Source organism: Arachis stenosperma, chromosome 9 (assembly GCF_014773155.1).
Source record: "Arachis stenosperma cultivar V10309 chromosome 9, arast.V10309.gnm1.PFL2, whole genome shotgun sequence".
Taxonomy (NCBI): domain Eukaryota; kingdom Viridiplantae; phylum Streptophyta; class Magnoliopsida; order Fabales; family Fabaceae; genus Arachis; species Arachis stenosperma.
The window spans coordinates 24,987,023-25,013,906 of NC_080385.1; the positions used below are offsets into that span (position 1 = coordinate 24,987,023).

General features: G+C 31.8%; 1 protein-coding gene and 1 non-coding gene across 2 annotated transcripts; one reads left to right on the forward strand and one right to left on the reverse strand.

Annotated features, from left to right (window-relative positions):
• The first annotated feature begins 2,161 nt into the window (after positions 1–2,161).
• Positions 2,162–2,269, forward strand: LOC130953808 (small nucleolar RNA R71). Its single transcript, XR_009075968.1, has one exon. It is a non-coding gene; the product is annotated as a small nucleolar RNA R71 (small nucleolar RNA).
• A 14,051-nt stretch (positions 2,270–16,320) lies between these two features.
• Positions 16,321–21,002, reverse strand: LOC130949264 (polygalacturonase At1g48100). Its single transcript, XM_057878033.1, has 6 exons — positions 20,550–21,002; positions 19,372–19,539; positions 19,137–19,181; positions 18,173–18,380; positions 18,012–18,093; positions 16,321–17,084 (listed from the first exon to the last, which is right to left on the reverse strand). Exons 1-6 carry the CDS (start codon positions 21,000–21,002, stop codon positions 16,583–16,585), a joined length of 1,458 nt encoding a protein of 485 aa, XP_057734016.1. The 3' UTR covers positions 16,321–16,582.
• Between the last annotated feature and the right edge of the window lie 5,882 nt (positions 21,003–26,884).

The window sequence follows — 26,884 nt, forward strand, 5'->3', positions numbered from 1 at the left end:
GTGAATGGGTGAAGAAGAAAGAGGGTGGTGGGGTTGGTGGGGATCCTGTGGGGTCCACAAATCCTGAGGTGTCAAGGAAAAGTCATCCCTGCACCAAATGGCATGCAAAAATGTGTTTTGAGCCAATTTTGGCGTTAAACGCCGGGCTGGTGCCCATTTCTGGCGTTTAACGCCAGGTTCTTGCCCTTTCCTGGTGTTTAACGCCAGTCTGGTGCCCCTTTCTGGCGTTAAACGCCCAGAATGGTGCCAGACTGGGCGTTAAACGCCCATCTGCTAGCCTTACTGGCGTTTAAACGCCAGTAGGTTCTTCCTCCAGGGTGTGCTGTTTTTCTTCCTGTTTTTCATTCTGTTTTTGCTTTTTCAATTGATTTTGTGACTTCTCATGATCATCAACCTACAGAAAACATAAAATAACAAAGGAAAATAGATAAAATATGACATTGGGTTGCCTCCTAACAAGCGCTTCTTTAATGTCAGTAGCTTGACAGAGGGCTCTCATGGAGCCTCACATTTTCTCAGAGCAATGTTGGAACCTCCCAACACCAAACTTAGAGTTTGGTTGTGGCCTCCCAACACCAAACTTAGAGTTTGACTGTGGGGGCTCTGTTTGACTCTGATTTGAGATAAACTCTTCATGCTTCCTCTCCATGGTGACAGAGGGATATCCTTGAGCCTTAAACACAAAGGATTCTTCATTCACTTGAATGATCAGTTTACCTCTATCAACATCAATCACAGCCTTAGCTGTGGCTAGGAAGGGTCTGCCAAGGATGATGGATTCATCCATGCATTTCCTAGTCTCTAGGACTATGAAATCAGTAGGGATGTAATGGTCTTCAATTTTCACCAGAACATCCTCTACAAGTCCATAAGCTTATTTTCTTGAATTGTCTGCCATCTCTAGTGAGATTCTTGCAGCTTGCACCTCAAAGATCCCTAGCTTCTCCATTACAGAGAGAGGCATGAGGTTTACACTTGACCCTAAGTCACACAGAGCCTTCTTGAAGGTCATGGTGCCTATGGTACAAGGTATGGAGAACTTCCCAGGGTCCTGCCTCTTTTGAGGTAATTTCTACCTAGACAAGTCATCCAATTCTTTGGTGAGCAAAGGGGGTTCATCCTCCCAAGTCTCATTTCCAAATAACTTGTCATTTAGCTTCATGATTGCTCCAAGGTATTTAGCAACTTGCTCTTCAGTGACATACTCATCCTCTTCAGAGGAGGAATACTCATCAGAGCTCATGAAAGGCAGAAGCAAGTCCAATGGAATCTCTATGGTCTCATTTTGAGCCTCAGATTCCCATGGTTCCTCATTGGGGAACTCAGTGGAGGCCAGTGGACGTCCATTGAGGTCTTCCTCAGTGGCGTTCACTGCCTCTCTTTCCTCTCCAAATTCGGCCATGTTGATGGCCTTGCACTCTCCTTTTGGATTTTCTTCTGTATTGCTTGGGAGAGTACTAGGAGGGAGTTCAGTAATTTTCTTGCTCAGCTGTCCCACTTGTGCCTCCAAATTCCTAATGGAGGACCTTGTTTCAGTCATGAAACTTTGAGTGGTTTTGATTAGATCAGAGACCATAGTTCCTAAGTCAAAGTGGCTCTGCTTAGAATTCTCTGTCTGTTGCTGAGAAGATGATGGAAAAGGCTTGCCATTGCTAAACCTGTTTCTTCCACCATTATTGTTGTTGAAACCTTGTTGAGGTCTTTGTTGATCCTTCCATGAGAGATTTGGATGATTTCTCCATGAAGAATTATAGGTGTTTCCATAGGGTTCTCCCATGTAATTCACCTCTTCCATTGAAGGGTTCTCAGGATCATAAGCTTCTTCTTCAGATGAAGCATCCTTAGTACTGCTTGGTGCATTTTGCATTCCAGACAGACTTTGAGAAATCAAATTGACTTGTTGAGTCAATATCTTGTTCTGAGCCAGAATGGCATTCAGAGTATCAATCTCAAGAGCTCCTTTCTTCTGATTTGTCCCATTGTTCACAGGATTCCTTTCAGAAGTGTACATGAATTGGTTATTTGCAACCATTTCAATTAGTTCTTGAGCTTCTGTAGGCGTCTTCTTCAGATGAAGAGATCCTCTAGCAGAGCTATCCAAAGACATCTTGGATAGTTCAGAGAGACCATCATAGAAAATACCTATGATGCTCCATTCAGAAAGCATGTCAGAAGGACATTTTCTGATCAATTGTTTGTATCTTTCCCAAGCTTCATAGAGGGATTCTCCATCCTTCTGTCTGAAGGTTTGGACTTCCACTCTAAGCTTACTCAATTTTTGAGGTGGAAAGAACTTTTCCAAGAAGGCATTGACTAGCTTTTCCCATGAGTCCAGGCTTTCTTTAGGTTGTGAGTCCAACCATGTCCTAGCTCTGTCTCTTACAGCAAAAGGGAATAGCATAAGTCTGTAGACCTCAGGGTCAACCCCATTGGTCTTGACAGTGTCACAGATTTGCAAGAATTCAGCTAAGAACTGATGAGGATCTTCCAATGGAAGTCCATGGAACTTGCAATTCTGTTGCATTAGAGAAACTAATTGAGGCTTAAGCTCAAAGTTGTTTGCTCCAATGGCAGGGATAGAGATGCTTCTCCCATAGAAGTCGGGAGTAGGTGCAGTAAAGTCACCCAGCACCTTCCTTGCATTGTTTGCATTGTTGTTGTTTTCGGCTGCCATGTCTTCTTCTTTGAAGATTTCTGTTAGGTCTTCTACAGAGAGTTGTGCCTTAGCTTCTCTTAGCTTTCGCTTCAAGGTCCTTTCAGGTTCAGGGTCAGCTTCAACAAGAATGCCTTTGTCTTTGTTCCTGCTCATACGAAAGAGAAGAGAACAAGAAAATGTGGAATCCTCTATGTCACAGTATAGAGATTCCTTGAGGTGTCAGAGAAGAAGAAAATTAGAAGGAAGAGGTAAAAAAATTCGAACGTAATCAGATAGAGTTCGAATTGTGCATTGAGAAGGAGTGGTACTCCATAAATAGAAGGATGTGAGAAGAGAGGAAGAAATTTTCGAAAATTAAGTGAAAGATTTTGAAAACATTTTGAAAAACTTTAATTGATTTTCGAAAACCAGGAGTGGGAAAGAAATCAAGTAATTTTTGAAAAAGATTTTGAAATTAGAATTTAAAAAGATATGATTGAAAACTATTTTGAAAAAGATGTGATTAAAAAGATTTGATTGAAAAGTTATGGTTTTTAAAAAGATATGATTGAAAAGATATGATTTGAAAACGATTTTAAAAAGATTTGATTTTAAAAATTAATGACTTGCCTAACAAGAAAAGATATGATTCAAACATTAAACCTTTCTCAATAGAAAAGGCAACATACTTGAATTGTTCAATCAAATCATTGATTGTTAGCAAGTATCTTTGAAAAAGGAAAGAAATTGATTTTGAAAAAGATTTGATTGAAAAGATATGATTTGAAAAAGATTTGATTTTGAAAAACTTTGAAAACTTGAAAAAAAATCTGAATTAAAAACAGAATCTTCCCTCTTGTGCCATCCTGGCGTTAAACGCCCAGAATGGTGCACATTCTGGCGTTTAACGCCCAATGCACTACCTTTTTGGGCGTTAAACGCCCAACCAGGCACCCTGGCTGGCGTTTAAACGCCAGTCTGTCCTTCTTCACTGGGCGTTTTGAACGCCCAGCTTTTTCTGTGTAATTCCTCTGCTGCATGTTCTGAATCTTCAGTTCCCTGTACTATTGACTTGAAAATAGAACCAAGAATAAACAATGCATGCAAGACACCAAACTTAAAATTAGACACTAGACTCAAACAAGAAACATAAAATATTTTTGGTTTTTATGATTTTGAAATTTTTTTTTGGATTTTTCGAAAATTATATGGAAATAGAAAATAAAGGTTTCAGAATTCTTAATTTGGATTCCAGGAATCATTGCAATGCTAGTCTAAGACTCCGGTCCAGGAATTAGGCATGGCCTCACAGCCAGCCAAGCTTTCAAAGAAAGCTTCGGTCCAAAACACTAGACATGGCCAATGGCCAGCCAAGCCTTAGCAGATCATTGCTCCAATAGCAAGATTGATAGAAATCATCAAGCTCTTGTGATGATCAGTTGAAACCTCGGTCCAATAAGATTAGACATGGCTTCACAGCCAGCCAGACTTCAACAGATCATCATGAAACTCTAGAACTCATTCTTAAGAATTCTGAAAAATACCTAATCTAAGCAACAAGATGAACCGTCAGTTGTCCATACACGAAACAATCCCCGGCAACGGCGCCAAAAACTTGGTGCACGAAATTGTGATCATCAATGGCGCCATCAACATGGTACGCTCATTGCAATCTCAACTCTGTATCACAACTTCGCACAACTAACCAGCAAGTGTACTGGGTCGTCCAAGTAATAAACCTTACGCGAGTAAGGGTCGATCCCACGGAGATTATTGGTATGAAGCAAGCTATGGTCACCTTGTAAATCTTAGTCAGGCAGACTCAAATGGGTATGGGTGATATATGAATAAAACATAAAGATAAAGATAGAGATACTTATGCAATTCATTGGTGAGAACTTCAGATAAGCGAATGGAGATGCTTGGTCCCTTCCGTCTCTCTGCTTTCCTACTGTCTTCATCCAATCCTTCTTACTCCTTTCCATGGCAAGCTTATGCAACGGTTTCACCGTCGTCAGTGGCTACCTCCCATCCTCTCAGTGGAAATGTTCAACGCACCCTGTCACGGCACGACTATCCATCTGTCGGTTCTCAATCAGGCCGGAATAAAATCCAGTGATTCTTTTGCGTCTGTCACTAACGCGCCGCCTTCAGGAGTTTGAAGCACGTCACAGTCATTCAATCATTGAATCCTACTCAGAATACCACAGACAAGGTTAGACCTTCTGGATTCTCTTGAATGCCGCCATCAGTTCTAGACTATACCACGAAGACTCTGATCTCACGGAATGGCTGGCTCGGTTGTCAGGCGATCAACCATGCATCATGTATCAGGAATCCAAGAGATATTCACCCAATCTAAGGTAGAACGGAGGTGGTTGTCAGTCACACGTTCATAGGTGAGAATGATGATGAGTGTCACGGATCATCACATTCATCAAGTTGAAGAACAAGTGATATCTTGGAACAAGAACAAGCGGAATTGAATAGAAGAACAATAGTAATTGCATTAATACTCGAGGTACAGCAGAGCTCCACACCTTAATCTATGGTGTGTAGAAACTCCACCGTTGAAAATACATAAGAATAAGGTCTAGGCATGGCCGTGAGGCCAGCCTCCCAAAGAGGGTTCAATCATCAAAACATGATCAAAAGATGAAAATACAATAGTAAAAGGTCCTATTTATAGGGAACTAGTAGCTTAAGAATTTACAAAGATGAGTAAATGACATAAAAATCCACTTCCAGGCCCACTTGGAGTGTGCTTGGGCTGAGCAATGAAGCATTTTCGTGTAGAGACTCTTCTTGGAGTTAAACGCCAGCTTTTGTGCCAATTTGGGCGTTTAACTCCCACTTTGGTGCCAGTTCCGGCGTTTAACGCTGGGAAATCTGAAGGTGACTTTGAACGCCGGTTTGGGCCATCAAATCTTGGGCAAAGTATAGACTATCATATATTGCTGGAAAGCCCAGGATGTCTACTTTCCAACTCCGTTGAGAGCGCGCCAATTGGGCTTCTGTAGCTCCAGAAAATCCACTTCGAGTGCAGGGAGGTCAGAATCCAACAGCATCTGCAGTCCTTTTCAGTCTCTGAATCAGATTTTTGCTCAGGTCCCTCAATTTCAGCCAGAAAATACCTGAAATCACAGAAAAACACACAAACTCATAGTAAAGTCCAGAAAAGTGAATTTTAACTAAAAACTAATAAAAATATACTAAAAACTAACTAGATCATACTAAAAACATACTAAAAACAATGCCAAAAAGCGTACAAATTATCCGCTCATCAGGCAAGCGCTTACTTGAGGGATAAATTCTGTGCTGGATTTAGAACAACATCAAGGTGTGAGGCGATAAACAACTTCATTAAAAGGTTTATTGGCATTCGCCAAAGTCTTCTAGAGTTGGTCCAAAATCTTGAACATGCTCTTAGGGACTATAGAAACAATGAATTAGTTTCTCAATTTAAGATGCTGTATGGGGAGCCCGTTCTAACTACTGGGCTAGAAGCGTTGGAGCTTTCTGCTGCCAATTTTTACACTAGAGAGATTCTTAGAGAAGTAAAAAAGGAGATTCAAGGAGTAGTCGCATTAGATGTAATAAATGAGGAAAACATATCAACCACTGTTGTGTTAAAAGTTAAGGAGTGTGACAGGAGACAACATATTTATAACGTACTTTACGGTCGCAATACTGAGCATATGGAGTGTGAATGTAGTCGGTGGAGTAGTGAAGGCATTCCTTGCAGGCACATGTTTTGTGCAATGAAAAGGGTAGGTTTACAGAAGTTGCCAGATAGTCTTCTTTTGAGAAGATGGTCGAAGGATGCCAAGAAGTATCTGGATGAAAGTTCTGCTGGAGGCACTACGCAAGACAGAGAAAGAGAATTTTTAATGCGCTATGGCGCATTGTCAGTGGCAGCTACGTGGATGGTATTCTTAGGAGCTCAAGATGGTCCTTCTTTCCATGACACTATGAATGAAGTCTGTCGTTGGACCCAAACACTAGAACAAAAATCTGACTTGAAAAGACAAACAACAGATTCTACCACGCCAAACTTTGTTGGTGACCCTTCGGTGGTCAAGACAAAAGGAGCACCCAAGGGGAAAAAGGAGAGGGGTAAACGGAGGTGCACTAAATGCAACAGTGCTAGTCATGTAAAGAATAAATGTCCTGTGAGGAATGACGGTGACGATTTGGGGGATAAGACTGGTAATGGCGCGCAAGCTAGCTTTGGTACCAAGGAGGTCAGTGAGATACAATATTGCATTAGTTGTTATTTTTGATTTAAAATAAACTGGTGACCTCTATGTTGTAGTTATACTTGATAGAATTTTTGACTCCATGTATTAATTTTTCATAGGAGCTTCCCAAGGACCCTATGGCTTCTCAAGAGACATTAGCAGTGACAAATACAGAAGTAAATGTACCTGTGCAGCAAGAGTCTGGGCTAGGTGATTCAGGATTGATTAATGGCCATGAGAATCCCATCCCACCGTATGAAAGTCATCAGTGGCTATTACAGGTATAAATTTAAAGAAATGAATAATTGCATTGAGAGAAACTTAGTGTTTTGGTAAGTCTTAAACTATTTGAAATCACATTATAATTCACTGAAGTCATTTTTATTTCTCTCAAATTTATTTGTGATGTGGAGAACAGGTTGTACAACAAGGACATTATTCGAAGTTCAATGGGATGCAGTAGCATGTACTTGTATATACTCATAAGAGTATGGTTTAAGATGTTAGTTAAATTCTTGGATTTCAATAAGACTTTGCTTTGAGGTTGATAAATTTTTAATATTTAAATTTTTAGATATTTATCATAACTTGTCATTGTTACACTCGGCTAAAATGTGCAGAAAGTTTCAATAGTTTTTTATTTATATAAGTAAAATCTTATTGATTCTTATTCATGCTAAAATTCAAAAAGGTCTCTTGTACAGTTGCAAAATCTACGACTAGAATAGTCTATGCTATACCACTGCAGGTAACACTAGTAGTGAAATCAAATTCTGAACCACAAATTGAACCTCTTATGCCAGCTAATAAATTGCAACATTAAATGTCAGAAGTTTTTGTTGGATGTGAAAATGTGAATGGATTATAGCAAATAATTGATTTTGTGCTGTTGCCCTTTTATTAATTCCTGAAATTTTTGTTGAAATTTTCTTGCTGCTGCTAAAATAGAAATCAATTCATTATTGAAATTTTTGTTTAGCTTTATTGATTTCAGGTTTAGTGTGATTAGGGATTACTAGTTATTGTTTTGTAACGGATTGTTGCTGAATGCAAAAAATGGAAATCAAATCAAGTGTCGTATGTTGTTGAAAGATAATTTTTGGTGAAGAAACTAAAATTGAAATCAAATCAAATGGCTTAATTATTAGGTAATTGTCCTGAATATTAGTTTCACCAGAAATCTCAAAGAAACTAAAATGCTTCTGTTGTTCTTGTTGAATTAAATCGATGAAACATAAAATGAGAAAGTTTAATTTACAGGCGAACTTCTGTTAGGTAAACCACCTGTAAAACCTTCACTCTTTGAAACTTCCCACTGCTGTTCTGTCTACATTAGCTAAGGCCAAAGCAAGGGCTACGAAAGCTGAAGAAAAGAAGGCCAATGCTGAAAGTTCATCCGAGTCTGCATCAGTTGCTTCGGGAACTGGGAAGGGGAAGTCTTCAAGTGAAAAGGATGGAGACGCCAGGCAGGTGTCTTTATTATAAATGAAGGCTTCTTTAGAACTCTCTGAATTAAAAGCTGAAAACAATGTTTTTCATTTTCGTAGTTTTTTAAACTGAGAATCCTGACATTGGAACACCGAATGACTACATGGTTTAATTTTAGTATTAGAAACATGAAATGTAAACAGAAAACATGTTTTGGAATTAAACCGACTCCAGTGTTTTTACATCTCTTGTAAAATTAGCCCTATATAATAACATCTTGTTGACTACACTGTATTATTGTCTCAGATACATGCACCCTTACATGTATGCAGGACAGCAGATACGTGCCAGTTAAGTTGGCACCTTTAGGATTTGTGCTTCTTAAAGACTTGCGCCCCAGTGAGTCTGAAGTGCTCTCTCTCACAGACACACCCTCATCTACCACGTCAGCTGCTGGTGGTTCAGCAGCAGGGTTGCAGAGTACTGCATCAGCAATGGCTATTGACAAGGAACCTCAACCATTTGAGTACACCTCCTAGGTCCGGCACTGATTAGCAAAGCTCAAATTTGCGGTGGTTAGATAATTGGTTATCCGGAGGAAAAGCAACTACACAAATGGTTCAAGTGACTACACTGTGAACTGGTTCTTACTATATGCAGTTTGATTGTTGGTTGCAATAGCATCTGAATTGGTTTTGTAGTAAAATATGAACAAAGCTAAGAAAATTGAGACTTTGAGAGTGATTCCTCTTATATGCATACTCTGTTAATTGTTAAATGCAGCTTCCAGAGCCGTTTAGTGTTATTTTCACATGGTTTGCCGCTGATCCCCTCCTTGTGTGGTTGGCTCAGTCACTTACAGGTGCTATTATAAAGGATTCTGTGATTCTAGAGGTACAAAAATTTCTGTAACACTGTTTATGTTTTGATGTTATACAGACAAATGGGTAGTACGTGAAGATATATATAAGACACACAAATGGATAGTGACGAATTTTATCAGGTCAGAAAACAGTGGTGATAAATCACTATTATAGTTGCAGCACCACACCATGTATATTCAGCACCACACCTTTACTTAATTATATATATATATTCAGTACTAACCGGCATGTTTGTGTTGGTGCAGTGGCGAGCCATGACTCTGCCTGATAGATACATTGAGCATTGATCTCAGTAGGATCAAACTCAAGCAGCGGGGTTGAGTTCAAACCATATCGCAGCTACTGCTTTGACGTTAACCAATGTTTTTTTGTGTGTATTTTATTATTTTTTATCTAAAATATCACCTTATATTAGCCAAGTTATACCACATTATTTTGATATATATTATTCTACTTTTATCAGTGAATCCGCCAATAATGAGATGTATACACCTTTGGTTGCTCTGTGTTCAGGTAAATGTCACTAACATACCAAAGTGAACTATTCCATGAATCGTAGATTATACACTATAAATATCATCTCACGCACCAAATTTTTCAAGATAATAACAAGAATAAAAAAAATCCTAAGTGCAAGATATAAATCATTATAAATAATAAAAAATCCATATATTTAAAAAGTTAAAGAAATAAGTGCAAGATATAAAGTTAGCTTGTATTTTAAAGAAAAATAAAATAGCCTAATTCAATCCATAATTTCTAATAAAAAAGTTTTTAACGTCTTAAGTTTGCATGACAGACTGCTGTATCTTTTTATTCCAGTCAGTGACAGCTAGCTTCTCTATGATGTCCTGCTTTGAGTTATTTTTGTCATTCACCAAATCCACAGCTAGACGCATCCTTGTGTAATCAGAAATAACCTAACAGACAATAAAATGATATTACAAAATGGAACAAACACAACTTCATTAATAATGTTATTTTTCTTACCCATGCCTTATTACCGAGGCTCTAATAGCGAGTGAGTTGCATCCATTGAGCGACCCAAATACCACAGTTATTCCTTTGCCACAATTCAATGCACATATTAACAAAAGAAAAATAACAAAATAACAAACTGCCAGAAAATTGAATTTTTACTTTGATAAATGGTAAATTTAAACGTACGATTCAGCAGATTGTTGCGGGACAGCTGGTTCTCTGACTTTATACTTTGAAAATTGAATGTTTCTAAAGGAAGGTGTTTCACCAAAATTCTTTTCGGACAAAAATTCCTCTAGGTAATTTAACAAAGTGTTAATGGCACTCATACGCTCTGTCACCAATGTGCCCTTTTTGAAAGAGTCCAGATATTTCACGACCTCGTTAAGTAAATCAACCACTATGAGAAACCAATGGCTATTGAGGTGAACTGACACAAAAATCTACAACAACATCCGGAAATAACCTTAACTAAAAACAGTCATGAAATATTATTATATGAATTAATTAAAAGTTTAATAAAATTAACGAACTTGATGTAAAGTGGCAAGGTCTCCCATGAAGTTATCATTGATGTATTTCATTGTGCGAACACAGTTCTGTTTCGGGCTTAACACAATTTGCTGCCATGAATATTAAACTAAGTTAGGAATCTTATTATGTTAATTTCTAGTCTACCTGGGAAGATATATTAAATTTGAAGACTAAATTTTGATATGCCAAGGGACTTACAGAAAATGTCGGTGGCAGAAACCATTGGTTAGCATATTTGTATCCTTTTGGCCCAAAATATCCTTTGGTGAGCATCGAACAAACTAAGGTAAGGACCTATGGAGTACAAAAAATCAGAGTTATTCTGCACCAATCCAAATTTAATATTTTTACAAGGATAATAAATAAATAAATATTACAAAAATTCTTACATCACCAATTATTGGCTTGCCGGTCATTATAGTCAGAAGAGTCTTGCGTGTGCCACTACAATGATCGTTTGGAACAAGCACTTCCCTAAATTCATAAAATTAGAATATTATACTATAGTGGTATAGTAGATTATAAAAAAAATTATATGACAAATTAAATATTAATTAAAAAATAAGTTAATTTTACTTACTCTGGATCCATATTGTTTCCAAATATATAGGCAGCAATGGCCAATTTTTTATTAAAAAATTTCTTCTCTTTAGTTGGCCGAAATAAAAGGTCCAAACACTAAAAAAAAATAGCAACAAAAAAAAGTTTAGTACTCATTTATTTTGATCAACAAAAAGTAAAAAAAAAATACAATTATAAAATAATATAAATAATTTATAAGTTCAATCTTTTTTTATTACCAACTATGATTACTAACCGTCTTTACATGTCATTTATTTAATCTTTCGTATGTTTTAAAAAGTTTGACTATGTCTATATACTCAAAGTGTACACACAAAATCGGCCAAATATTTTTTTTGCGTATTAAAAATGAAAAATTTTTCATAGACTAACGGTTTTCAAATAGGTAAGTACTCACACGTGGCATGTCATCCCCGTCCATATTTGGATCGTGGGTGTCGTAGTAAATTCATGGAGACCCCGGAGGATGCTTTTCCGCAAATTGCAATTCTTTCTGCAACTCCAAAAAATATGATAATTATTTTAGAAGCTGTTACTTATTTGTCAATAATATCATCTCAAATGACACGACATCAATAAAATCATTATAAATATCAGCAAATAAAATTTAGCTCCCTAATATTAATTAAGGTTCTAATCAACCTTCTAATGTCACTAACAGGGCACAATTTGATGACCAAAGAAAAAATCGGTACTCACGAGCCTAAAATACTCAACAATGAAGCTAGACATCATGTCTAATGAAAAGGAGATAAGTTGAGGAAGAGATTGTATTTAATGACTTAACATTAATATAGCAATATGTGAGAATACTAAAAAGTTCTTCACCCCTAAATGGTATTTAATGGTTGTTATTTAAAAATAAAAAGATAAAACCTTAACTGCGTTGACCGGTAATCCACGCTTTTTTCCCTTGCACCTCCAAGTACTCTTCTTTTGTGACTGGTTCGTCACCCAAATACATTGAGGGATTGGCATCAAGTATTTCTTTCAAAGGGTCTGACAGTGGAGTAACATGAGTATTTGAAAGCTTTCTGCGTTTCAAAGTGTCCGACGGCGATTTAACAATTGGAGTAGTAATTGAAAGCTTTGCACCGTCACTCCCACTTTTTGGTGAAGAACCAACCGTTTTCACAATTTCTGGGAGAACTGCTATTATCCCTTGCACAACAGCTTCGCGAATCATCGTCGACAGTGCCTCGGCAATACCCTTTCCAAGCTACAAGATGCCATACAATAAGACGCGTTACTTGTATACTAAGGTTATAATACAGCAACTATAAACATCACAAAAGATAATTAAAGACATGTTAAATAGAGTATGCCAAGAAAGTAATGCATATTCGAGTATTGTAGCCCAAAAAATGGATTACCTTCTCATCCAAGGCGGATAAGTCCATGTCTGATTCTTCCTTATAAGTTATAGAGGCATCCAGTGAGAGCTGCTCAAGCCAAATAAATTTCAGTATTTTTATTAGACTAAAAAAACTACTAAACAGACTAATAATCATATCATTTAAAAAAAAAGTGTTAGATTTAAAACATCACGATAAACACTGTTATTTATAGAGATAACTAACAAAGATAACGAAAAATCTTTTTTTTTTGGAAATAAGGATATCCTAATAAATGCAAAAAGATATCTAATTTTCAAATTAAATCCAATTTTTTGTTAAGATATTGTAACAAATAACTAAGATATTTAATTTTTTTATTTGATATTCAAATTTAAATTTAAATTCAAACTATCATTTTTTCAAATTGTTTATTCTTATAAGTAGAAAACGTATGGAAATTTACTCCTTTTTATTTTTTTAGTAAATGATTAAAAAATAAAATGTTTGTCTTAGCATTATTCTTGGAGTATATGATTATATTATTAGGAAAAAGTAAATATTCTCATTTATTACTATTATACCTTTTTTAAATTATACGATAATTTGAGAAATTATTTGTTTTTAAATTATAAATTCAAATAATTGTATTATTAATGAATATTTTTTTTCTATTAATATAAATATTATGCAATTATTTTATGATAGTTAGTTAAAATTTTTTTACCGAAAACATCTCTATAGAAAAGTTAGCAACTTTACAAATTTTTGCATAATAAAATCATTGGAGCTTACGATTATACATATACGCTAGATAACACTCATATTTTTTATTATTTTAAAGAATGTTATTTTTTTGTTTTCAATTTATCCTTTCATTTTTTTGTTAGATTTAATCATATTTATGGGCATTTTTTTATTCTTTTATTTTTATTATATTTAATATTAAATTTTTAATACAAATTGTTATATACCTTGTTATATTTAATTTTTATATCAAATAGTTACCTTATTATTTTTTAATTTATTCTTTTATTACTTTGACATTTATTTTTTTTTTGTACCATATTAAGTTCACATTAATAAATGAGTTCAAATTACAGTTCAGAATCCATCCCAAAGATCATAACCTTAAGTAAAACCAAACAAAATTCGATAGAATACATATACGCTAGATAACACTTATATTTTTTGTTATTTTGAAGAACGTTATTTTTTGCTCCAAGTGATTATTTAGCAAGACAACAACAAATTCAAGGAGCAATCACTAATATATTCAACTCACATTTCCAGCAACAAAAACATTTAGCTAAGTAATTATTTGAGCATGACAGCAACAAATTCAGTACAAAATTCATCTTAGTGATGATTTTAAGCAACAAAGAAACTAGCTCAACAAATTATTCAAGGTTCGGTGGTAATAAATAATTAAATACTAACAAATTCACTACATTCTGATAACACTAAAGCCATTTTGTCTGATTTGGTAAGTCATGATTTTTGTCTCTCAATTTTAGAGACTTTTTATCAGGTTAAAATTTTGGTATATTGTTTCTATTTCTATATTTTCTGTATGATTTTGTTGCTATCTTATTATTTCGTTTTGGCTTTTTTTATATAAATAAATATTTAAAAAATATTAATTTAAAAAATACGCACGGCATCAATTTATTCCACAAATGTATAGAGCCAATTCGTGGGAGGCGCTTGCAAAATAGTATTGCACTATAAATCATGGGTGGTAGCAACGAAATGGAGCTGACACTGACAAACATCAGCATTTCGTGACTGGCATCCAAAAAATAGCGCATTCCAAGCATGGCGAGCACGAATTGGAGTACCTCAAAGACAGTACCAATAAAATGGCCCATTTATGAAATAAATTGATGTCTTGTGTATTTCTGGAATTAATATTTTTTAAATATTTATTTATATAAAAAAACCATTCCATTTCTGCCATTGTTATTTGTGTGTGTGGATATTAGTGACCTTATTATATTCTTACAAGTAGAAAATTCTGTGCTTTATTGTTATGAATTATTTATATATATTCAATCTTTATTACAACGCTAGTTGATTTGATTTAAGATTTAATCATAGCGAGAGTTGTTTGTAGCCCTCAATAATTGAAGAAGCGTGTTTAAGAGGAACCAAAATTCCAAAACGTCTTTACTACATATTTAACCTCCAATGAAAACCGATACGCATCACCTTAGTTTCTTTTGCAAGAGCGTGCACATTACATTTCGTAGCATACTAGTGTTCAATTTCTTTCCACCCTATGGTAGTAGTAACAATAATAACCTTTAGAATTTAGAGGGGGCAAAAAGAAAGATTGTTTGATCATTGGTGGATGGAAATTGTGATTTATAACCCCGTGCACCGACTGTTACTTTTTCTCAGTGCAATGCAAGAATACCTTCCTTCTATAGACACACTGACCCAACCCATGATTATTAAAGTGGCAACTGCGCGTGCAAATTTGAAGGGAGAAGAAAAAATGAGAAAAGCAAGAAAAGGTAGTTTAATTTGGTCACACTCTCCTCCACTTCAGAACCCAACTTGCATTGGAAGTGAGAATCATGGGGGCACAAATCCCTCTTGAAATCACGCAGTCTCGCTCATTGTTGTGTAATTATCATTACCTTTTTGTTCCTGCTTTTTGAGATTCCTATATATGTTTACATTATCTGCTTTGTCTTAGGTGGGGGAACTTAAAAGATGACCTTTAAGAACTTAGCTAAAGATTCTGAATGAGTGGATGAATTGGAATCCGTACATATGCTTCATATATTGCTAGTCTGCCCCTCAAAAATGTTAAATTGCAAAATGGTCCAAATTTAGAGGAGAAAAAAAATTATGCATAAACATGAGCAGAAAATTATACTTATATGATATAAGAGCATATTAAAAATTTTGATAAATAATCATATGTTGTCCTCGTTTGAATATGAAAATTAAGAATTATTAGATGAATTAATATGTTTGGATAAATTATAGTTTAATAAAAATTTAACTATTTTGTGTCTTGAAAGAACATAAATCCTTTTTAATTTTTTAATACATTTAATGCATAAAAAATATAAAAGTGTTTATTTTTGTTTAATAATTTTTAATAGAACATTTTTTATAGTACTTTTAAAATGTATTTTTAGGTAGTCACAAAAAAATGTATTTTTAGGACGTATATTAGCCGCAAATCTTAAAAATAATTAATTAGAGTACGAATGTGATTAAGAAATTTTTAAAATGTGATTTAAAAAAAATTTAAATTAATTTTAGAAAAAAATTAATAATCCCAAACATAGAGAGAGGATAATGTTGTTATAATATGTATGTTATTCCACACACTTATAAAAAAAATTATGACTAGTTAGTAATATTGTATATATTTTTTTAAAATTTAGATCTTTTAAATTTTGTATTTTATTTGAGAAGGTAAAGTGTGATCTTTTGTTTTTTATTTTTGAGTGTTTTTTCTTTCGTATTTTTTTTAGTTCCATCTATAAAATAAATAATAAGAGACTATACTTTATTTTTTAGAATAAAATTTAAAATTTAGAAGATGGAAATTCAATTTTTTTTTTTTTTACTATCTGACATCACCGTATTTTATGGTACATATAAAATATGCGTTCATATTAGCAACACGCCAACACCGTAAAAATAATTAATAAGCGTATTTCAGCAGTAATATACCATAACCAAACTCACCTTTAATTTATTACTAAGAAATAAAAAAGTCCAAACTTTGATTCGAAACCGGAAACATTTACAGGCATTATAGTTAATTAGCATCTGGTGGAGGGGGAGGAACCTCTAAAACAAGTCCTCGTCATCCTCAACAATCACACCATAATCTATAAGGCAGGCTAGGCTCAGGACAATACATCTTTCACTCCTTATTAATGCCTATACTAATAAAATACACACACTCTTTACATAATAACAAGGTGAAAACTCTCAGCAACGAGATAAATCATTCCCTGGAAGAGACTGAGGAAGACCCTCAATCAAGCAAGAAACAGGAGGAATAGTTAGTGTCTCCGAATTGCCATAAGCATTCCAACAAAAAGGGTCATTAAAAAGATCACCCTGTGCAGGAAGAAGCTCTATATCAGAAAGAGTTAAGTTAGTGCAAGGCACAGAGTCACTGCAAGCGAAACGCATGGGTGGGTGCCTTATATCATATGTCCCTTTTATGTTTGAGTAAACTATGTCTGATACAAATACTGCCGAGCTTTTGTTGCTGCAATCTTTCGATAGGCAATAGAATTGGTCGATTATTATTGGGTTCCGTACACTCTCCATGTGAATCTTGCTGAATGTTACTTTTGATACTGATCCTGATCCTCCTTGCCATGTTTTTATTCTTACTCCATTGTCTGACCCTTTGATCGTTGACTCTCTTACTGTAATGTTTGAGACGCAGGCTCTTGAGTTGTGGTTTCCCAAACTACCAATGCTGAACAAACAAAATCAACATTATATATATGTGACTAAAATTAATTATATATATCAAATCATGAAACAATAATTCTAAGAGGCAACATCACTTTGATAAGCACACCAATTATAAAAATGACATTTAAAAATAAAAAATTAGTCACCAAATAAATCTGTGTATATTTATGTATAAATATATATTATTTTTATTTATTTTTAATATATATTCTGTACAAATAACTGATTTAATAATTAATTTTTTTATATGCCTAATGTGATTATTTGTTTATGTTTTATTTGTTTTTGCAAACTGATATGATCCACATTTGAATTAATATAATTTAATATTATAGAGAGGAGTCTATAATATAGATTGTAGATAGCATGCCTATATAAATCATTATATTTTGCAATTTTTTTTATGAATATTAACTACAAGTTGACAGGGAAAAACCAGTGGCCACCAACCATATTCTTAAGAAAATAATAGAAAAGTATCTTTTTATTTTAAATGAATTAAACTTATTGTATAAAATATTCTCTTTTCTTTATATTTAATATGTTGCACCCTTGCACGAATGAAAAAAAATAAATTAGTGCTACTTAATTATTCTAAATGGAAAATTAATTTATTTTGACCAAATAAAATTATAAAAATGAAACATACAATAAATTAATAATTAGAACCAGAGAGATCAGAGAATTCTATTTGAAGTATTTTTTCATAAAATTTCTCTCCTTTATTTAATAAAGTAGTTATTATTGGAAAAGAATAATAATTAAGTTTTAAATAAATACTACTTATTTAGTTATTTATGAGCAAATAAAATTTGACCCAGAGAAAGCATTTATTTGACAAGATGAGAAGTTAAGAAGAAATTAATGAAGTACGAAAAGGGAATGAAAGTTTTGGTAATAGTACATAAATAAGTGATCATAGAAGTACCTAATTCCGTGGCTGGGACCACATGTAATGTTCTTTATATCAACATCATAGCAACCCGTTCCAATGGACACACAGTCATCACCTGTGAAATGACAATTCAGGAAACATTGTTAGATGCAATAAACCATGAAAAGCAATTAGCATTTGTTTTTGTGACTTACCGTTGGAAATGACGGAATTGTATATCCTTACGTCATTTGTGTTTTCTATGTGTATTCCATCGGTGTTGGGACTTAGTGCTGGAGATGTTATGAAGATTGAATCTACTCGAACGCTTTTGCAGCCATCAAATCTGAAGTGGAACTGGGGACTGTTCTTGATTCTAAGTCCTTGCACACTCAAGTTTGAACTCATGAAAAACCTTAATGCCTGCAAAATAGGGAAAGGTTGGGGGGAGGGGGAAGAATGTTTCATTTATTTCTATTATAATAATAGTAACAAAAGTAAAATTTTTCTTTTGTTTCTAACTGTTTGTTTAAAGGACAAAGTATTTTTTTTACAATCCGAAAATTTTTAATCTGTCTTCAACCATCTACATAATCGATCTAAGTAGTTATTGTAATCGATGAACTACTGCTTATATATTACAGACTGTTTAGACGAATTATTGAATGGTTGAGAATCAATTAGAGATTTTTAAATAATGAAAGAGTGTTTTAGATTTTGAACAAATGATTAGAGATGAAAAATGACATTTATTCTAGGAATAATAATAATAATGCATAAAGAAGGAAATATATTTGCTGCATTTGTTTCTGAGAATAGGATAAGATAAGACACCAAAAATAAAACATAAAGAATATAGATACAAAATTGTGTATTTTTGTATTTTTTTTGTGATAAACTATAACAAATTATAAAAATTTAATTTATTTTCATTTTTTTCATCCAAAAAATTTAAGAAAAAAATATAATAGTATAAAAAATAAATTATCTTTACGTCATTCCTGTCAGAATGAATAAAATATATTAATTTAGTGTCTATATTTCTATTTATATCTCATCTGTCAAACACAATTTTATATTTTTATGTTTCTGTCTAAATATACCGTGTCTGTAAACAAACGTAGTCTATGGTATGCGATTTCAGAAGAAATTAACTTATAAAAGGTCTTTACAACTTACAACTGGGCTATCACAAGGTCCTGGAAGTGTAGTCCCATTAGGTCCCTGTGACATTTTCATATTCCAGTCATCAGAATATATTTGTAGTTCCATATGTTTTATTATTCATGAATATTTTTTCTGTTTTTCATTTAGGATTTTACTAAAATTATTAAAGTGATGAGCTTAACTAGTTGAAAACGAAAAATGGCAAAACTTGTTGAATTTTTGAAGAATGAATAATATATATTACTACCTTATGAGGCTTACAAGGAAGGTCCCACCAATTTTGTCCTCTGCCATCAATAACACCACTTCCTTGTAGTGACATATTATTGATTCTGTAAAAGACAAGCCATTGACGCCTACTTGTGTTGTTTGGCCAAGATTCAGGTCCATCTGGTGGCATGAGAGTGCCATCAACCTTTTCCATGCGCACCATCAAATTCCATTACTCACTTTATACTTATACCCTTTACTTTATAAGCATGTAATAATAAGGTAACTAATGGAAACTGCCCAAACTAGAAAAATCCACATACAAATGTAATGGTACTTTTCATATATAACTACATTAAAGGAAAAAATTTAGTTTAGGAAATTGAAGAGGCTAATTAGTAGAATAAACAAAATATCTCTATTTTGTGACAAAATTATGCTCAATTTTTTTATCAACACAAAATTGGGAATAATAAAAGACATAGATTAAAATATAACGCTGTCTTAATCTCTAATTAATGAGAGTCTTTGTATTTTTTGAAGAATTTAATTTTCATTATCCAATTAACTAATGGTGTATTATCACATTATTAAAAGTAATTAATTTTTAAAGTCACTATTTAAAAAAATCATCTAAATATATAAATTTAATTAAATTATTATATAAAATTCTTTATAGAGATAATGCATTAAAATTAAACAAAAATACTATTTGTACACTAAAATCAGTAACTAAAATTAGCTACTAATGTATCTGTGTATAAATACATGTGTGGTTTAATTTATTTTCAATATGTATTGGTGATTGATTTTAGTGTACTGTAGCATTACTTAAAATTAAATTCTATTTTAAATCTGAATTCAAATTTCGACCAGATTCAGAAAGAAAATAATCAAAGAAACAATGAAATGCACTTTTTTTTATGTTTACCCTAAATATATCAGGGATATGAAGACAAATTTATTCTATAAGGATTAGAGATGATATAAACTGAGACAAAGACACTGAAAATAAAAATGACATTATTAGTATGGAAGATGTTTATTTTAGTCTTACTGCATTTGTTTCTATTTCTGTTTTAATACTACCAAATATCTGTATATATATATATATATATATATACAGATATGTCTGTGAGACACCAACAAAACGAAGCATTAAAGTCCTACCACAATTTGTAAATGGGACCAAAAGAACAGAACTAAGTACAATACCTTTAACACTAAGCCACCTTGACAGGGACCAGTGAAGATTGTAGACTGGACCATGAACGAGAAACCGCGAGGAACAAGTACAATGTTAATTGCTGATTCACTTTGGCAAGCACTGTCCCACGCCATCTTGAAGGACTTTGTATCATCAGCTATACCATCTCCAATGGCCCCAAATGTTCGAACATCGAAGATTTCGGAGCCATCATCATCAGAGGGACTAGGACTAGGACTAGGAGCTTCATTATCATAACCACCGGGTGCAGCCACAGGAGGCACTGAAATTCCGGAAGAAGAAGAAGGAGAAGGAGAAGGAGGATATGATTGATTATTACTATTATTGTCATTATTATTAGAATGTGAAGAGTGTTTGTGTTTTGTATGGTGATGGTGTCTTGCTTGAGTTGTAAGAATTAAAGTGAAGAAAAATGCTAAGATATAATGAGAGTGCCTCATATTGGGTTTGTTTAATTAATAAGTAATGAGAAGCAATGGTATAGAAGAAGAAGAAGATAGAAAGCGAAGTTAATGGGACCTTGAAGTACATGCAGGGTGAGTTACTATATATATATAATATAAGAGAATGAAAGACATAGTGGGTTTATCTGCCAAAGTTTCTTTGATATGCACGTTAGCAATATTTTAATGACTTAAAGGGAATGGGAACCGACAAATAGCTAATAGGCATTGGGGTTGGGCCTTTAATTTGCTTTAAGAGAATGTGGAGTCAGCATATGTCTATTCTCAAAAGAGTAAAACGGAATAACCAGAAGACACACATGAGTGGATACTTGATAATAAACCAGCCAGCCTCCCATGTTCTTCCCCATCACTCTAATACTCTAATTATATATTTTTTATTTTATGTCCTATAGCGCTATATCAAAGTTTTAACAACTTTTAGAAATCCCACCGTTTCCAAACATCTTTCAGTTTAGAATTTTAGTAGGTTGAAAATTTAATACATTTGAATATATAATTGATGTTTGAACTGTTACAATAGTATTAAATAAGTGTATTTTTACACACAAGTATTTTGCATTAATGCAGAATCTGAAAAGAATTATATCTAAAAAATATAATGTACATAGTTCAACTTAATAATTATATTAATGATTGTTTCTATGAATTACACCTAAGATTTCAACCATCTATTTTAAAATTTTTCTTTGTCATGAAACTATTTTAACTCAATCATTTTTTTTAACACTACTAGAAAAATCACTTTTAGCGATTAATTGTTTTATTTTTAGCATCAATAAAAATAGCTACTAATATATTTACTGACAATTGAATATTAGTCATTTTATATTTTATCATTAAAAGATTTTAGCAATAATTATATAATTATCAATAAAGATATTTTTAATAGCAGTAAAAAATATATAATTGCCATTATAATATGTAATAATAATAACAAATATATCATTTTTGCAAAAATATAAGTTAAATAAGATATATAGTAGCCATTGTATTATTGTCCTTAAAAATTTGTCACTAAACAATTTTTGTTGTAATGCAAGACTCTTTTTTGTCATGAAAACATTTTTCCTAACAGTTTGACCGAATAGAAGAAGGTACATATGAATGTTCTGATACCTTGTCATAAAACTACTTTTCTAAACATTTTGAGTGGGTTAAAAGAGACATATGAATGTGTTTTTTTTTTCACAGAATCCTTTAGTTTGGCAAGACAAGCATTAATCTGCCATGAATCGGACTAATTCTATATAGGTGTTTATTGTTGGTTAACGAATTAATGCATACACAAAATAAAATTCAAATTTTAACACTTATTTAAACGAATAAGTAAACTAACAATTCGATCAACTCAAATTGCTTATGAATAATTTAAACCTCTAAATCTATATCCAAAAATGTCCAACAAAAAAAAAATCAAAAGACATAAAAGACAATAATGTCTCCAAAAAATTATTATTTTTGACAAAAGTAATCAAACATCACCTAAAAGAATCACCATTAACAAAAAATATCTAGTTAACGAAATAGATGAATTGATAAACTGTATTGACTTAATTAATCATATGATGTTCTTAATTATTTTAATTACAATCCAACTTAAATTATACAAACAAAATTCCCAATTCAAACTCAGAAATTATAATTTCCTAATATTGTAGGTTTTTCTATGTTTGCTGTGTTGCATTAAAATATGAGGATGACGGATTCTATATCGAACAATTTCTTTTGTGAAAACAATTTTTTTTCTTCTCTTTTATAACAAATGCTTCTATAACATTCATTTTAAAATCAAATAAAATATAAGTGACTTAACTACAAATAGAATCAAATAATATTGGTATTAATTTTACTTCTTTCATGCTCATCGCACCACAACTCCGATTACGATTTAGGTGTGAATAGTTTAAGCTTCTCATAAATAGTAATAGAAGCATTACGAGATCTTCACGATGAATTTGAATAGCAACCACCAATAATAACAAATTTGATAGAAAATCTTAATATTTAAACAATTGTAAACTTGATAAATCAAGTGAATTAGCTACAATTTATCACTAATCACTCGAATATGAGTCCAACTTTAGATCTGGTAAATTCATATTATTTATATCTTTAAAATAGTCTAAGAATTCCATTAATTTCTGTAGTACTTGAATCTAATAATTATCATGCTTGAAAAACTACAATGTCTAAAGTTCTTATGTCCAAAAATAAATGGCAATTTATTGATGGTTCTATTAAGAAACCAGCAAAGGAAGATTCAACACATTTGTTTAAAAATATATATAAATAACAGCTTCTTCAATTACATGGTTATTAATATGTGATTTTAGTAAAACAATTGGTACATAGGTGGTGTGTGTGTAAAAGTTTTAGAAAATATCTCCATAATATATATATATATATATATATATATATATATATATATATATATATATATATATATATATATATATATTAGTGTATTAATATATAATTTTAGATAGATATATAAATGTAAAATAAATAATTTTAAATCTTTTAAAAGTTTTATAATTATTTTAACAATTTATTTAATATATTTCAATTTTATACTAAATATTTTTAAAGTTTTTCAATACTATTTTTACTATTCAGATATGTTAATAACTTATTAACTACAAACATTATTATTACAAAAAAATTTTCCATGTCTCTTCTTCACTTTCACTTCCAGTTGCTGCTTCATCTCCCAACAGCATCAATATTTTAAAGCACATTTGCGGTTGCGACATCACCACAGCTACCACCCTCTCCTCCATATATAATCAATCCTTTTATCATTGTCAATACCACCATCACTATTATCAACATTATTTATAATTCTAAAGATCGAATTAAATCCGTCAATTCAATTGGATTAATTAATCAAAAACCGGTTACTTAACTGATCTTATTGAATAAATAATTTAATAAGTCTAGACAACATTAAAACTTCTTAAATTTAACGTTATAATTAGTATAAAATTAAAATAAATAAAATATTAGAAAAAATTTATAATTTTTTGAAATTATTATTTGATAAAAAAAACAAGAAAATATGGTTTCGCAAGAAGATAGTTAAGGATGATGCTCACGTCAACATATATAGTAATAATATAAAAAAGTTTTAGATGAGGAACCCTAATCTGTGTCACACTACTATAGAATAATTTTCGCTGCCCACAGGATCAACAAAGCTTTCCGCTTCCTTGTGTTTTTGTCGAGTTCTAACAAGATACAGTAACCTCATCACCAACCTTCTCTTTCTTTTTCATTTATATAATGATATTATAAATCATTAGAACTTTAACTTTTCATGTAGTGAAGTTAATAGTTAAAGTCCAAATGACTTATAGCTCAAATGTTATAGTCTCTCTATATTCAATTAAGAGGTTGCACGTTCAAGACTCTTATCTTTGGTAAAAAAAAAAAGTTAATAGATAAAGTCGTTAAATAATACTTTACTCAAACATATTAAAATATTGAATGATATAAAAATGGTATAAACAAGTTAAGAAATAATGAAACAAACTAAATTAAATAATAAAAATGTCAAAATTAACTTCATGACTTTTGATGTGTATTTAGCTAGCATTAACTTATTTTAGATAGAAGCGTTATAAATACTGATAAATAATGATATGATTTTTTTAGGTAGATAATAACTTTTATAAATAATATGAACAATGAATTCTAGAATTTATTTAATAAAGTAAAAAAATATACTATCATCAAATTACCTCTTAAACCTTAATATCAGGATAACCATTTGCACATTTAGTGAATTGAACATCTAGCTATTGTTAACTGTGAATGAGTAAATCGAATAAAAAAAACCATCCAATTAAAAATAATCAACATAATCATCTGCATATATACCTATTGAATTGAATATTCGACATATCCATTATTCACATTGTCTAGTATTCTTATAATTTCATTGTTTACCTATACTTTTTCATGATGATAACACAAAAAATTTAAATAGTAAATGAAAATACAATATAATTTCCTTAAATAATTGGCAAAGTGCGTATATTATATGAAAAAGTGACGAACATTATATTCACCCAACAAATGTTTAATTTATACTGATGAACATTGTTAATTATATGTTTAAATTTAGTCTGATGCTGAGAACGAATGCTCCTGGAGGAGCTTCCTTTGAATTATTGATTCTTTATTTAAGATTCCAAATATTTAAATCCAATGAACAGTTGGTAAGATAATTCTACGAAGCGAATGGAGCATACTGTAGTCACAGAAGTGCGAAATAAATAAATAAATAAATAATAGCAAGTTGCATGGGGCTAACTCAACTCCTGTTTTAAATATATACACAAAAATGAATGCAGTCCTGAAAGTAGATATAGTTTGTCATTATCTACATACACTAATTAAAATATTAATCGTCATTGTACTATCATTATCTTATGCCTAAAGTTGACATGCGGGGAAATAACTTGGAACGTATTTATTTCAACAAAAAATAATACTACTGTAGGTTTAAATTCTCTTTATTACTAAAAGGATTTTTTAGGACACTTTATCTATATTTAGGACACTTGATTTTGTCATACTAAATTTTGAATCGATGTAAATTAATATTTTTTACAGTAATAACTGTAATATTTTTATTATAAAAAATGATTAAAATATTCTTATTATATATATAGAATCTTAAATCCTAACCTTTTTTTCCTCTTTGTACTATCATAGAGTTAAAATTTAGAATTTTTAAAATTAATATATATAATAAGAGTATTTTAGTCATTTTTTATAATAGAAATATTACCGTCATTTTTTATTAAAAAAATATTAATTTAGACCAGTTTAAAATTTGGTTTATTAATTTTTTGGTCAAATCGATTTGTCCGATCTAATTATAACAGAAATAATATTGTTTAATCAATTATATATGTTAAATTTTAATTATTAAAAAATATTTAAAAAAAGACGTTTTAGATGTCTTTATTTAAATGTTTTTTTTTATAAATATTCGTTAATTAGCGTAAATACATAGCTTAATTTAGGTAATTAATTAAGCTTATAAATGTTTAAGCTTTTGGATAGTTGTTTTATGATAGAATAAATAGTTTCAGGATAAATATATATAAAAATTTTGTCTACATACAAAAAAACATTATCTTTATATTATCATATATCTAACCGTCCATCCACTTGAAAGTTGAGAATTTCATCAATCTCATGCTTTGCTGCGCTGCTTCCACTCACAGCACTTGAGATTTGTTTTCTTTCTTTCTAATGCCGCCCAATTGATAGCACTATTTCTGGTCAGGGTTTTTTTCGGTTTCTTCTGTGCTGGTGGTGGTGGTGAATGTATGTGTTGCTAATGATGACGGTTTATTATTTAGTGTTTTTATTTGACTTCCATTCACTTCTCTTCCATTCTTCTTTTTTTTCACATTTTTTTCTTTTGATTTATTTATTTATTTTGCTTTTGCATTTCTGCTATAGCTGGGTATTGGGTACATATGGTTAATGAACTTCATAAATTTGTAAAAGGATAAAAGCTCAAGCTGCATGTGTTTCTTCTTTTCAATAATCATTGAAATTGTTTAATTTAGAGGGAGACTCACATGCAATTTTTTTTATGTAAATGTGATAATTAAAATTAAATTATTAAATAATAATATAATTAAATATATTAAATTATTTAATTGTTTTTAATTATAGTTGGGTTATACATTCATGTAATTTTTCATTTAAGTTTATCCAAACTGGCATAATATTAAAAATATCCAATTTTATTAAATGAAACGTGAAATACACGCGCCCCAAATTTTCGAAATGTTAACATTTATTCGCGGATTGAATATGAAACAACGTTATTT